The following is a 14,230-nucleotide window of genomic DNA, read 5'->3' as shown; positions in this document are numbered from 1 at the left end:
ACCTTAGAACCTGCATAGTAAGGAACATGCTAAAAACACTTAGAACACCTTAACAACTGCATAACAACACCCTGGAAACCACCCACAACAACACCCTAGAAATGATATATTAACATGCAACAAACACATCCAGAACACCTTAGCAACTAAATAGCAACACCCTGGAAACCAGTACTATGGTGGTCACTTTTACACAGGCAAGATCTACAGTATAACTACAGTATTACTCCTACAAAAAAGGCCAACATGAGGACAGCAGATACAGACTGTATTTGAAACAAAGTTAATAAGTAAGTGAATGTAGGGACAAAAACATGAGGTTATGTAAAGCAGTTTGCTGCCCCATAAACTCCAGCATGATACTCAGCAGCTCTGTGCTTTTGTGGCGAGGCAACACCATCCCAAAATCTGCACACATCCTCTTTCCACACGTTAAGTTGCTAGGGGTCTTCATTCCAGCCTTAGCCTCTTTAAGAATTTTTTTGAGAGAAGAAAAAGTCAAATGTGGTGGTTTCATCTGAGTGGCTTAGAAACGGTTTAGGAGGGAGGCGAGACTGCAGTCTGCGCAGAAACACAAATCGAGAGCGAGCCTCCCTCACCCACTGCAGCAATTTCATTCAAGTCAGAGTGGGGATGGAGGGTCTTACTGCAGAATCAGCCGACTGTGTCTAAACGCGTCACTGCGTGGGAAAGTTTAAAGAAAACTTTCATAGAAATGTTCATGTTTGACATAAATCTTCACTCCACAGCAGAATACGGTTGTCAGTCCTGTTTGGAGAGCTAAATATGGTGATGAGGTTCATAAACATTTTGGTTGTGAAAGAAGGAGGCAAACTGTAACCAAAGTGGCACGTCCTGATTTTGCAGAGTTAGACACGTACCTGGCTCAACATATTTTGTTGATCCTGGAACAACATTCTTAAAACTTAGTCCTAACCATATCCTTACCCCTAAAGCTGGGTGCACACTGTGTGATTTATAATAGTCCTTACGATTGTTGCTTGTCAGACTGTATGAACATGATTCTCATGTCCCACTGTCAAGATGCGTGAAAACGGACGTGCGCACCCATACACGTTCTGTGACTCTGAGCTGCATTACACGTTGGACTGAAATGGTAGCTAACAAAGAAATCTCTAACGTTAATTTTGATCATGGCTTATCTTGAAAAACGAAGACAATTTGACATTCGTTATAGGAGAAGTCACACTGCAGGACTACACTCCAGAATTCCGTCGGAGGTAAAATTTGATCGCAACGGTCATTAATCGGCTGTCAATTAACATGTCAAACTAGCAATCAAAGATTACAGATTTTAGCCTAGGATTATAGGAATCTTTTAGGATTCTCAAAATTTGTCTCAGGCGACCAAATCGTGGTCAAAATAGCACAGTGTAAACCTAACCCTACCCATAAATTATCCCTAAAATCAGAGTGAAATAAGTGAAAAACACCAAACCTTAAAGGATTAGTCCACTTTTAAATAAACTTTTCCTGATAATTTACTCACCCCCATGTCATCCAAGATTTTCATGTCTTTCTTTCATCAGTCGAAAAGAAATTAAGGTTTTTGATGAAAACATTCCAGGATTATTCTCCTTATAGTGGACTTCAATGGCCTCCAGACGGTTGAAGGTCAAAATCAGTGCAGCTTCAAAGTAGCCTGACGTGGTCATACTCAATTCTAGTTCGAATAGGAGTCTAATACTGCTCCATTGGGCTTTGATTATGGGGGCATATTTCAACCGATCCAGGAAAGACCTCAATTGGATAGACCTACAACCAATCAGAGCTACAGAGTAAGTGATGTATGTTGAGCGACGCATAGTTGTCAACAGAACTCAACTGCACACATGCTGGAACTAGTAGAAGATGATCTTTGCCAGTGTTGTAAAAATAAGTATACACGGAGTACTTGCCAATTAATGCGCTGTCGATATCTTCTATAACGGACGCGATGGCGGAATCTACACATCTCAGTTCTTCAACAACAGCCATCATTGTTGTAAACTAATTCAACCCAAGCGCTCTTTGATGACGTGGCTGATTACGTTTCTGGTGATAATCTGTCAATCATCGCCCTGAAAAATGTGATTGGTCCGAACAGTTTCTGTTCGGGCATAATTACTCCTCTACGGATCGAGTCCAGACCGAACTCCCCGACCTCAATGTTGTGGGCGGGGCTAAGTTCGGCTGGCATCCAGGCTAGCTTCAAAGGGCTTTAAACGAGACATGGAATAAGGGTTTTATCTAGTGAAACGATCGGTCATTATCGAAAAAATTACAACTGTATATGCTTTATAAACACAAAATATCACCTTGAACGTACTTCCGCTTTCCGCATTCAAAACTCTTATGCTCTGTGTCTACTTACGGAACGAATGCGGCGCCAGTTTCGTTTTTTTCCCCAAGTAGAATAGGGAAGGCGTAGGACATACAGCGTACGTGTTTTGAAGAATGCGGAAGTACGTTCAAGGCATTATTTTGTGTTTATAAAGCATATACAGTTGCATTTTTTTTTTTTTTTAAATGACCGATCGTTTCGCTAGATAAGACCCTTATTCCTTGTCTCGTATCATTTAAAGCCCTTTGAAGCTGCACTGAAACTGTAATTTTGACCTTCATCCGTCTGGAGGCCATTGAAGTCCACTATAAGGAGAATAATCCTGTAATGTTTTCATCAAAAACCATAATTTCTTTTGGACTGACGAAAGAAAGACATGAACATCTTGGATGACATGGGGGTTAGTAAATTATCAGAAAAAGTTTATTTAAAAGTGGACTAATCCTTTATAAGCCTAAACTTGACAAAGTGTAAATTTGTCCCTCAAATCTGATTAGTTGATTGGAATGTTGTTCCAGGATCAAAAAAGATGTTGATCCAAGAACATGTTGTTCTTGGTGAAATCAGGTTAGGCAACCAAAGTGACTACTTTACATTTACAGGAGTCACATCTGAATTTTAAGAGCAAGTTTGGTTGATGTGTGAACAGAACTACAGTCAATAACTAGCAAAAAGTGTAGTATGTGATCAGAGAGCGAGACAAAACGTCCATTAAAGGGATAGTTCATTTATTCATCCCAATGTCGTTCCAAACCTGTATGACTCTCTTCATCTGTGAAACACAAGAAGATATTTTTAAAACACCCTACAATATTCTTCAAATTAGCTTATTTTGTGTTTTGCAGAATATAGAAAGTCATACAGATTTGGAGAGAGCGTGATGACAATGTTCTTTTTTGGGTGAACTATCCCTTCAAGTGTCCAGGAAATTAGAGAGGAAAAAAGACTTGATTTTTGACTCAACAGTTGCCAAAAATATTTTATATAGAATATATTTAGAATAAAAACTAAATCCAAATAATACAAATAAGTCTTGGTGTTTACTATGGTTATCTGTCAGGCACGACTAAAGACCAGGCCCAAATGAAATCTGCACATTTTCCCCCCACATTTTCTGTACTTTTTTGGAAGGAAAATGTACAAAATCGCGAGCTGTAATACAGATTCTGTCTTATTGGAAGCTGAAAGCATTATCAAATTAGCCAAAACATTTAATAAATGAACACAGAAGGGGTGTGTATTACTTTGTGAAGGACAAACGTTCCAATTATGTGAAAATCTACGGAACTGATTCCAAGCGGGCCTGTGAGTTCGAGAATGGGATTGATTTTCTTTTCTATTGTATGTACAGGCTAATTTAGAGTTGTATCTGTTAGTAAATACAGTACATTTGTCAATCCCATATATGTTTTTCGATCTGTTTTTCTGAAACGGCATGTTCATCGGATGTATCAAGAATGTATCAATCTGGAGTGATTTCAAACTTGAATGTAAGGGTTAAAAAAGTTTCTCAATAAAAACTCTCCTTCAGATCTGTAAAAGAGGTATATACAAGAGGAAGGCGCTGAACTTTTCGGTTTGAACACAAAGCAATAGAACAGTACCCACGGTGCAGTGTGCAATAAAAAAGGACATTATGACATCACAATAAACAAACTAAATGATGCATTGTCTTTTTTCTTCCTTATTTTGGGGTTGTGGGATAACAGTAAATCTTTAATCACACATCAGACATACACAAACACACACTGACATACCTTCTCAACACTTTCTGTCTCTGTGACTGTGATGGATTCAGATGTCTCACAAAGACGAGCATTTCCTCACCGATTTAAAAAAAAAAAAAAAACTTCCCAGTGTGTTCTCTCGTCTACTAAATTATTCTGCTGACATCCAATCAGCTGGCTTCTGGCTTTCTAAAAAGGATGAAGCAGAAGAGATTATGAGCAGGGAAAATGGAATGCAATTTTTGCCAGGGATTTTCTGGCCAGAATAATACATCGGAAGTGCTGAAGTGCTGAAGCCTTTGAAAACCCTTCCTTTTATCAGCCACATAAGTTCGCCTGAGGAGAGAGAGGACAGGTGAGAGGAAAGAGAGAGAGAACGGCATGAATGAGAGTGTGAGAACGGGAGGTAAAGTGATGGCTGAGGGATAGAGATAGTGAGAGAGTTTTTTTGGTGAATTGTACACATCACCCTTCTTCTGTCCTCAGTGGAATTCTAATGGCTGTGGCACAGAGTCAAGGCTTTTATGGGAGATATTAGAACCGCTGCACTTTTCCAGGTTAGACACAAACTCTTCCACCTACAACACAATATTTCTGAAGCCCTGACAGACGAGGAATCACAGGAATGAGTGAGAGACGGAATAAAAGACATTGAGATGCGGCATTCAGACATAGTGAGAGAACTAATGAGGAACGTACAAAGCGTTTGCTGCACCGCTGCAGCACTACTTTAAGCGATAGTTCACCCAAAAATGACAATTCTGTGAACGTCTACTCACTGTCATGATGGTATAAACCTGTATGGTTTTTTTTTTTTTTGTTTGTTTTTTTTGTGAAACACACAAAAAGAGACTTTCTGAAGAATCTTTACTCAGCTTGTAATACTCATATTGAGCACATTAAAAACAAACAAAAACAACAGTTAATTAAATACAATAAAGGTAGTCCATTCACTAAAGTGAGCTTTGTGTGAGGAAAATATCTAAAGATTTAAATTTAAATTGGATTAAAATACCATATTTGAAGATTTTGTGTATAACATCTTAAATTTCAAACTGATCATCATACACAGCTGACTTTAGCTCCTTAACTGTCACACCCATTTAACAGACCCCAACATAAATTGTTTTAAATCTTGAATACTTTTGAGCACAGACTTAAGTTTGGTCTCCTTATAAAGGGGACAGATGGCAGATTATTTTAGAATTGAAAGAAAAAATATGAAAGTAAAAGGAAAAAAAAGTTATTTTAGTTTAGGAAAATTTTTCGTTTTAGTTTAGGAAAATGTAAAACTGTAAAAATATGAGTTCTTATAATTTATATAAATATATATATATTTAACTCTAAAACTGCAAGAAAATAACATAAAGCCAAAATCTAAAATCTAATCAAGTTGTGTTTCAAATTTTAGGTTGATATCTCAAAAATTGAGCTTTCAGTAAGATTTTGTTTGGGCGTAGTATCAAACTTGTCACTATACCATCCAGGCTCCACTAGTAACCACATAAGGACTCTTCCATTTCCATATAGCCTATGGTTTGAGTGACCTGAACCATATATTTCCATAATGTTCATACAATTTATGAAACTGACATCCATTCAGAAGTAGTATGGGCAGAATGGCAGCATTTGTTTTGAATTCAGCCTTTAACAAACACATAAAAGACATGCACTTTTCATTGCTATTTCAAAATAAATGTCTGAACATGCCTTATGAGTCTGAAAATATTGTTGTTGCGAATTAATAAATTACTCTTCCTCTGTCATTTGTCTTGAAAATCAGAAAACTACAAATATGAAAACTACAATTTGTTAGCTTTCAAATGATATATAGGCCTAGTTTGTAGTTTGCCGCTAGCGGGACGGTGACAGTTAAGGGATTAGAAGACAATGAAAATAGTGCACAAATCATACAAGTTGTGTCCCAAATGACGCACTATGCACTCAACAATGCAGTATCTGAATTTTATAAGGTTATAAAATTCATACACTACCCCCACTTTTTCTTTTTGGAATTTTCAGTGTAAAAACACTACTCACACTACAAGTAGATGTACAAGCTGATTTGCTATATTTTTCATTCATTTTTAAATTAATCTACCCAAAGGCAACCCGACTCAGAATATTAAAAGATTTGATTGGAAGGGGGAAAAAATCCTATGGACTTACATTTTTTTGTTGTTGTTGTTGTCATTGTCCTTTTTTGCCTTCATTTGCTGCCCACTTTTTCATCCGCCTTGTTGTTGTTGTTTTTTTATTAATTTCCAGAATAATTAAAAAATTAAATTCACATAAGAAATAGATATTTAAAAATGTTTTAAAAAAAGTAAAAAAGTAAAAAATAAATCAAACACATGGCATAACCATACAAAACTTGCCATGAACTACTCATCACATGAAGCACTGCAAATGTTGTTATCCAATCAGCCAATGACATCACAATATAAAGCTAGTAAATGTATACATCAATGAAATGTATTAAAAGATTAATACAAGTATTCAAAGATACAAAAACTCTAGTTGAGAACACAGAAAATGAGTTGAAGTACTAAAATTAAGTCAAGTCACCTTTATTCATATAGCACTTTACAATACAGATTGTTTCAAAGCAGCTTTACAGTGATAAAAAAGGAATATAATGATTCAGTGATGCAAACAGAATTCAATTCTGCTGTAAAACAGCTCAGTTGAAATCAGTTTAGTGTTGGTTCATTTTGGTTCAAAGACTGTGTAAAGTACATCAATTATGAAATGAAAAAACTAAAACTGAAATAAAAAGCTAAACAGAAATGAAATAAAATAAAATAACAAAATTACTAACTAAAATTAAAATGAAAACTTGAAGGGTTAGTTCACCCAAAAATGAAAATTCTGTCATTAATTACTCACCCTCATGTCGTTCCACATCCTTAAGACCTTCGTTCATCTTCGGAGAACAAATTAAGCTTTACGAATCTTTTGTTCCGAATCAGTGGTTCGGAGTGTGTATCAAACTGCCAAAGTCACGCCCCCCAGTGGTGAACGATTCAAATTTCAAAGCATTTATAACATAATGAAGTTTAATGAAATCATGTGACTTTGGTGCTCCGAAACACTGATTCGAAACAAAAGATTTGTAAAGCTTCAAAGTGATTTATTGATTTATCTTAATTTGTGTTCCGAAGATGAACGAAGGTCTTACGAGTGTGGAACGACATGAGGGTGAGTAATTAATGACAGAATTTTCATTTTTGGGTGAACTAACCCTTTAAAAGCTAATTCAAAATATTCATAAATAACATAATAGTATATGAATAATGCTAAAATAATACTGCTGACTGCTCTGATTGGAGGATCTCACTTTTGTTCAGGGTTATAAAAAATTTGATAAACCTTTTTACTAAAATAGGCCATAGTAGAGTTTTCTGAATAAGGTCTCTGAAGTGCTGAAATTCAACACACATTTGAGAGAGAAAACAATCATTTATTATGCATGATATCAAAAAAAAAAATGTTATATCAATAACTGACATCAGTTGGACACAGTTACAGGTTCATTTCCGTGTAAACACACACACAAACTGAGAAAAATCACAGAATTATAAATATTGCCTACATCTAACACTTCAGGGTAATAGTGGACCAAACAAAACAACTAAATCCCAGCGGCACAGTAACTGTAGGTTTATACCTCATCCAGAATCAATATGGGACTCAACAGATCATTTACCCAGAATTCATGTCGAGGGGTCTTAAAATTTCATGAATCAAACCCCACCGGCAGTTCATTAAGTTCTTTAATTAGATGGCAAATCTAGCAAAAGTTTCATCACCTCAGTCTGCCGTCGCTGTTCTGAAGGAATACAGTTTCTTCTTAATCTCCTGTGTTTGTCTTAATACTGAAAGCCAAGCAGAATGACGCAGAGGTATGTCAAAAAAATCATAAAAATAGCTGTACAAAAATGACTCCTGCTTTGCTGTAATCTCTTTATTCATAGACTTTATTCATGTCATATTTCATTTGGAATGTCACCGTCACAGTCAAATAGGTTACTTAAGTTAAAAAAAAGAAAAGTCTATTTTGGCCGTACTTGAGCACAACACACTTTACATGGCTTTCCAGTGCTGTTTAGCTGGGATTGGAAGCGCCTGTCAGTGAAGCTTAACGTCTGAGTGTATTTGTGTGTTCACCCTGACCCTTGGCTACATTCGCTCTGACAAGCAAGACTCATGTAAAGTCGTGGCTGTCGCTCCAAAAAGCTTCTTGAGAAACCCGGGCACTGGCGACGGAGGGAATTTTCACGCATTTACAATAGGAAAACGCACACATACACAACTGCATAGTGACAAATCTTGACAGAAATATTCAATGAGCATGTACATCCAAGTTCCTGAGGTGTCACAGGCTTGTTTAACCCTATTCCTTTTTTAAAGGCCACTGCGTGTGATATCGAAGAGAAAGAGACTTCCGTTCATCCCTTTCTTTTCCGTATCCCTCTTCACTCTTCCTCTATCCCCACACAGACTTCTCTGTATTGGAGAATTTCAGTTGGACGGCTTCACTGCTCTTCTTGTTGCCCTAGAAACAGGAACATGGTTTTGAAAACGCAGCCGAAATGGGAACAAATCACTGAACGCAGGCGCGACAAATGTACACAAACAGAGTGCAGAATTGCCCTCCTCGTCAAGGTCGTCTCCCTTTGAAAAGCCTGCCCCGCGAAGGCCAAGGACTGTCCACGGACACTGCATGTTGCCAGGACAACCAGCGTGCAAATCAAACAGCGAGTTGCGGTAAACTAGGTCTGTTAAACAGAAAGACAAATGGCCTGCAACTGCCTTGGTACGGATTTCAGGAACGGTAGAGAAACCATGTTCTGAAACTGTTGTTCACACATAAGTCTTGCCTACATAGACAGTACTTTAATGCATCATAGGGCTCTAAAAGGTAGCCAGCAACATTATTCTGCATTTGAAACATCTTGATTCAAGATGGTGGATCGCTTGAGCTGAGAGAATGTTCATTAAAAATGAACCTATGAAATGTGATTTTCAAACTCATGCTGATGTAAACAAAACGATCTTACTCTGACTGACTGACAGATCGGAAGCGTACGCACAATCCCAAAATATACACAGTTACAGTATTAAAAAATAAATAAAAAATCTATCATAGCGAGTATTCACGCAAACATTATCTGTTACGTCTTAAGTGAATGTTTGATAAACATCTGATGTGTAACTATATTAGATCCATTTGGTACCTTAATATATAGGCTGTCTGTTTCATTAATGTTAATCAAACAATTGTGGATTCATGGAAAAAAAGTTGAAAATATATAGTACCGGTCAAAAGTTTGGAAACATTACTATTTTTAATGTTTTAAACGAAGTCTCTTAAGCTCATTAAGGATGCATTTATTTCATAATAAATACAGAAAGAACAATTTCTGTAACAATTTAAAATAATGGTTTTCTATTTTAATATATTTTAAAATATAATTTATTTATGTGATGCAAAGCTGATTTTTCATCAGCCATTACTCCAGTCTTCAGTGTCACATTATCCTTCAGAAATCATTCTAATATGCTGATTTGATACTCCGTTATTATCAATGTTCAAAACCGTTGTGTTGCTTAATATTTTTTGGGAACCTGAGATACTTTTTTCAGGATTCATTGATTAATAAACAGCATTTATTCAAAATATAGATCTTTTCTAACAATATAAATCTTTACTGTCACTTTTTATTCATTTTAACACATCCTTGCTGAAAAAAGGTATTAATTTCTTTCCAAAAAAAAAGAAAGAAAAAAAAAATTACTGACCCCAAACCTTTTAACGGTAGTGTATATTGTTACAAAAGATTTCTATTTTAAATAAATGCTGATATTTTTAACATTTTATTCATCAAAGAATCCTGAAAAAGTATCACAGGTTATAAAATAACATTAAAGGTGCCCTAGAATTAAATGTTGAACTTACCTTGCCATAGTTAAATAATTAGAGTTCAGTACATGGAAAAGACATACAGTGAGTCTCAAACACCATTGTTTCCTCCTTCTTATATAAATCTCATTTGATTAAAAGACCTCCGACAAACAGGTGAATCTCAAAATAACACCGACTGTTACGTAACAGTCGGGATCATTAATATGTGCGCCCCCAATATTTGCATATGCCAGCTCATGTTCAAGGCATTACACAAGGGCAGACAGTATTAACATCTGGATCTGTGCACAGCTGAATCATCAGACTAGGTAAGCAAGCAAAGACAATAGCGAAAAATGGCAGATGGAGCAATAATAACTGACATGATCCATGATTACATGATATTTTTAGTGATATTTGTAAATTGTCTTTCTAAATGTTTTGTTAGCATGTTGCTAATGTACTGTTAAATGTGGTTAAAGTTACCATCGTTTCTTACTGTATTCACGGAGACAAAAGCCGTCGCTATTTTCATTTTTAAACACTTGCAGTCTGTATAATTCATAAACACAACTTCATTCTTTATAAATCTCTCCAACAGTGTGTAATGTTAGCGTTAGCCATGGAGCACTATCAAACTCATGCAGAATTAAATTTAAACATCCAAATAAATACCATACTTACGCGATTAGACATGCTGCATGAGGAACACTTTGTAAAGATCCATTTTGAGGTTTATATTAGCTGTGTGAACTGTGTTTATGCTGTTTAAGGCAAGCGCGAGCTCCGGGGGTGGAGAGCATGAGAATTAAAGGGGCCGCAACTTATATATCGGTGCATAGTTAATGATGCCCCAAAATAGGCAGTTAAAAAAATGAATAAAAAAAAAAATCTATGGGGTATTTTGAGCTGAAACTTCACAGACACATTCAGGGGACACCTTAGACTTATATTACATCTTTTTAAAAGACGTTCTACGGCACCTTTAAGCAGCACAACTGTTTCCAACATTGATAATAAATCAGAATATTACAATGATATCTGAAGGATCATGTGACACTGAAGACTGGAGTAATGATGCTGACAATTCAGCTTTGCATCACAGAAATAAATTATATTGAAACCATTATTTTAAATTGTAAACATATTTCACAATATTACTGTTTTTTTTTTCAGTATTTTCGATCAAATAACTGCAGGCTTGATGAGCATAAGAGACTTCTTTCAAAAACATTAAAAACAGTAATGTTTCCAAACTTTTGACTATATATATATTTTACCTATAGATATAGGTTTTGACTTGTTTGTGCCAAATTTGGTGGTATTACCAAGGATTTTTAGGTATGGTTGCTAAGTGATTTTGTTTTGGAACCTTCAGAAAACTTAAACTTTTAACTTCTCAAAATTGACTTTGCTGACTCTGTCGACCTCAAACAGGTGTAGCTCAGTCATTTTTTGTCAGCAAATTATACATCATTTTGAAGGTTTTAATAAACAATAATTAATTATCACTGCAACTCATTTATTACATTTATTTAGCAAATAGGTATTATTTGTGTGTTGTATACAAATGTTGCTATTCTTCTATGCTGGGTCACTGATGGTTAAACTGGTTTCCCAACCTGGCCAAGATAGTTTTTTGCTGGCTGCCTCCTCTAAAACCAGGCTGGGAGACCAGCGTTTTTTTTAAATTATTATTCAGCAGGGTTTATCCAAGGCAAACCAGTCACAGGGAACATGATTGATTAATTCCTCTCGAATTGGATTCTCTTAATTAACTTCCCTGAAAATTGCAGGACCAAAACAGACTCGTATACCGCAGGAAATCTGAGTTAGTTCCCACGGGAGGTCGTATGGCATCTTTCAGGAGTGAACGCTTGAGACTTTAAGTGACAATGGAAATTCTGAAGAGTGACGCTTGAATACAACTCTCTTCCTCTCAAACTCCCTTCTAATTGGCTGTGAACACAGTGTGACACGCCGCATATGCCAATGCAGCTCAACAGTCTTTAATCTTACAGATGTTTCTAGAAGTCCCTCAGCGGCTTCTTCAACTGCCCCGAGTTAAACATCAAGGCATATACACCCACCCTCAAGCAAACTCTCAGCTAAAATTTCTGAATGCAGTTGCTGCTAGTTCAGGCTGAGAGAAAGAAAGACAAAGAAAAAAGCAAAGCGAGGGGAAAAGAGTACAGGGAGAGTTGAGATGAGGTCATTTCAACTGAAAAGCTATGAAGAAACTGCAGGATGTGGAAGGGAGAATCATTAAGAACCTGAAGCATATTTTTGAAAACACTTCTTTGAAAGACCAGTAGAGGTCACTATTACATTTATGCATTTGGCAGATCAAAAGCATTCAAGGTACACATTTTATCGGTTCTTGCTTTCCCCAGAAAATGAACCCGTGGCCTTGCTAAAAGTCTGTTTGAACCACAGGAAAGCTCAAACAAAATAAATAACTATTCTGAAAAGTCATTATTTTTGCAGTTCTTTTTGGTGCTGCTAGTGGCACAGAAACTTAACACTGCATGATTTAAAAAAAGCTGTATGGCTATGAAGTTCAGTGGTGATTATGTAAGTTGCACAATTAGCTTATTTCCTTTGTCTCTTTATTAAACAATGATAGTAAAGAGTGACACAATAAACTAAGGAGAGCTTGTTAGCATACATGCTAACTGCTAAGGCTTCACAACTGACTGAAATAAAACCAAAATCGCAATATGACAGTGTGATTAACAAACTGCAAAGGATGAGAAAAATCTCACAATTCTGACTTTTTTTCCTCACAATTGTGAGTTTATATCTCACATTTCTGACTTTTTTTCTCAGAATTGCAGGATATAAACACGAATTGCAAGTTATAAAGTCAGAATTGTGAGATATAAACTCACAACTGCGTGTTATAATGTCCAGTTGTAAGGGAAAAAGACTGACTTTTTTACTCAGAATTGCGAGTTTATATCACGCAATTCTGACGTTATAACTCGCGCAAGTTTATATCTCTCATTTCTGAGAAAAAGTCAGAATTGTGAGACATAAAATCAGAATTGCATGATAAAAACTCGCAAATGCGAAAAACAAAGTCAGAATTGCGAGTTTATATCACGCAGTTCTGACTTTATAACTCAAAATTGTTTAAATGTCACAGTTGCGAGAAGAAAAGTCTGAATTGTGAGATAAATAGTCGCATTTACCTTTTTTATTTTTTTATTTAGTGGTGGAAACAAGCTTCCATAGAATTGTCATATTTAGATTTTTATTATTTTTATATTTTAGTTAAATATAATAAATATATAAATATAATTATTATCATTATTATAATATATTATAATATCAATAATAATACTGCTATATAATTGAGAGGAAATTTTTCATAATATTATTATTTTGCCATATATATACACAGTACAGTCCAAAAGTTTGGAACCACTAATATTTTTAATGTTTTTAAAATAAGTTTTGTCTGCTCACCAAGGCTACATTTATTTAATTAAAAATACAGTAAAAACAGTAATATTGTGAAATATTATAACAATTTAAAATAACTGTTTTCTATTTGAATATATTTCACAAAGTAATTTATTCCTGTGATCAAAGCTGAATTTTCAGCATCATTATTCCAGTCTTCAGTGTCACATGATCCTTCAGAAATCATTCTGATATGCTGATCTGCTGCTCAAGAAACATTTAATGTGTACAATAATTGTACAAAATATTTGTGTACAATATTTTTTTTCAGGATTATTTGATGAATAGAAAGTTCAAAAGAACAGTGTTTATCCGAAATCTAATCTTTTGTTCATAAATGTTTCTTGAGCAGCAAATCAGCATATTAGAATGATTTCTGAAGGATCATGTGACACTGAAGACTGGAGTAACGATGCTGAAAATTCAGCTTTGCATCACAGGAATAAATTACTTTGTCAAATATATTTAAATAATACACAGTTATTTTAAATTGTAATAATATTTCACAATATTACTGTTTTTTACTGTATTTTTAATTAAATAAATGTAGCCTTGGTGAGCAGACGAAACTTCTTTTAAAAACATTAAAAATCTTAGTGGTTCCAAACTTTTGGACTGTACTGTATATATATATATATATATATATATATATATATATATATATATATATATATATATTAAACATTGCCGAATTGTGCACATTACAAACAAGCACAACAAATTTGGATTTTTTTTTAAATCAAATTTTAAATTGCAACTGCAATTTTCTTTACAAAAAACTAA

General features: G+C 35.2%; 1 protein-coding gene across 18 annotated transcripts in view; it reads right to left on the bottom strand.

Moving 5' to 3' along the window:
- elapor2a (endosome-lysosome associated apoptosis and autophagy regulator family member 2a) overlaps positions 1-14,230 on the bottom strand; it is a 197,039-nt gene that overhangs the window by 160,545 nt on the left and 22,264 nt on the right. For 11 of the 18 annotated variants that reach the window (XR_010895502.1, XR_010895503.1, XR_010895504.1 and 8 more), the window contains exon 22: positions 4,102-4,260. The exons of 1 other annotated variant lie outside the window; for it this stretch is intronic. Coding sequence is in view for 4 of the 17 variants with exons in the window: in XM_067390022.1 (XP_067246123.1) it covers positions 4,168-4,260 (93 nt within the window). In the remaining 13 variants the exon portion in view is untranslated. Of the gene's footprint in view, positions 1-4,101; positions 4,261-6,412; positions 8,630-14,230 lie in introns of those variants that run through there. 6 more of the 18 variants (XM_067390027.1, XM_067390025.1, XM_067390026.1 and 3 more) reach the window with 6 other exon arrangements.

This window comes from Chanodichthys erythropterus, chromosome 7 (genome assembly GCF_024489055.1).
Source record: "Chanodichthys erythropterus isolate Z2021 chromosome 7, ASM2448905v1, whole genome shotgun sequence".
NCBI lineage: Eukaryota > Metazoa > Chordata > Actinopteri > Cypriniformes > Xenocyprididae > Chanodichthys > Chanodichthys erythropterus.
This window is presented reverse-complemented; position numbering and strand designations above follow the sequence as displayed.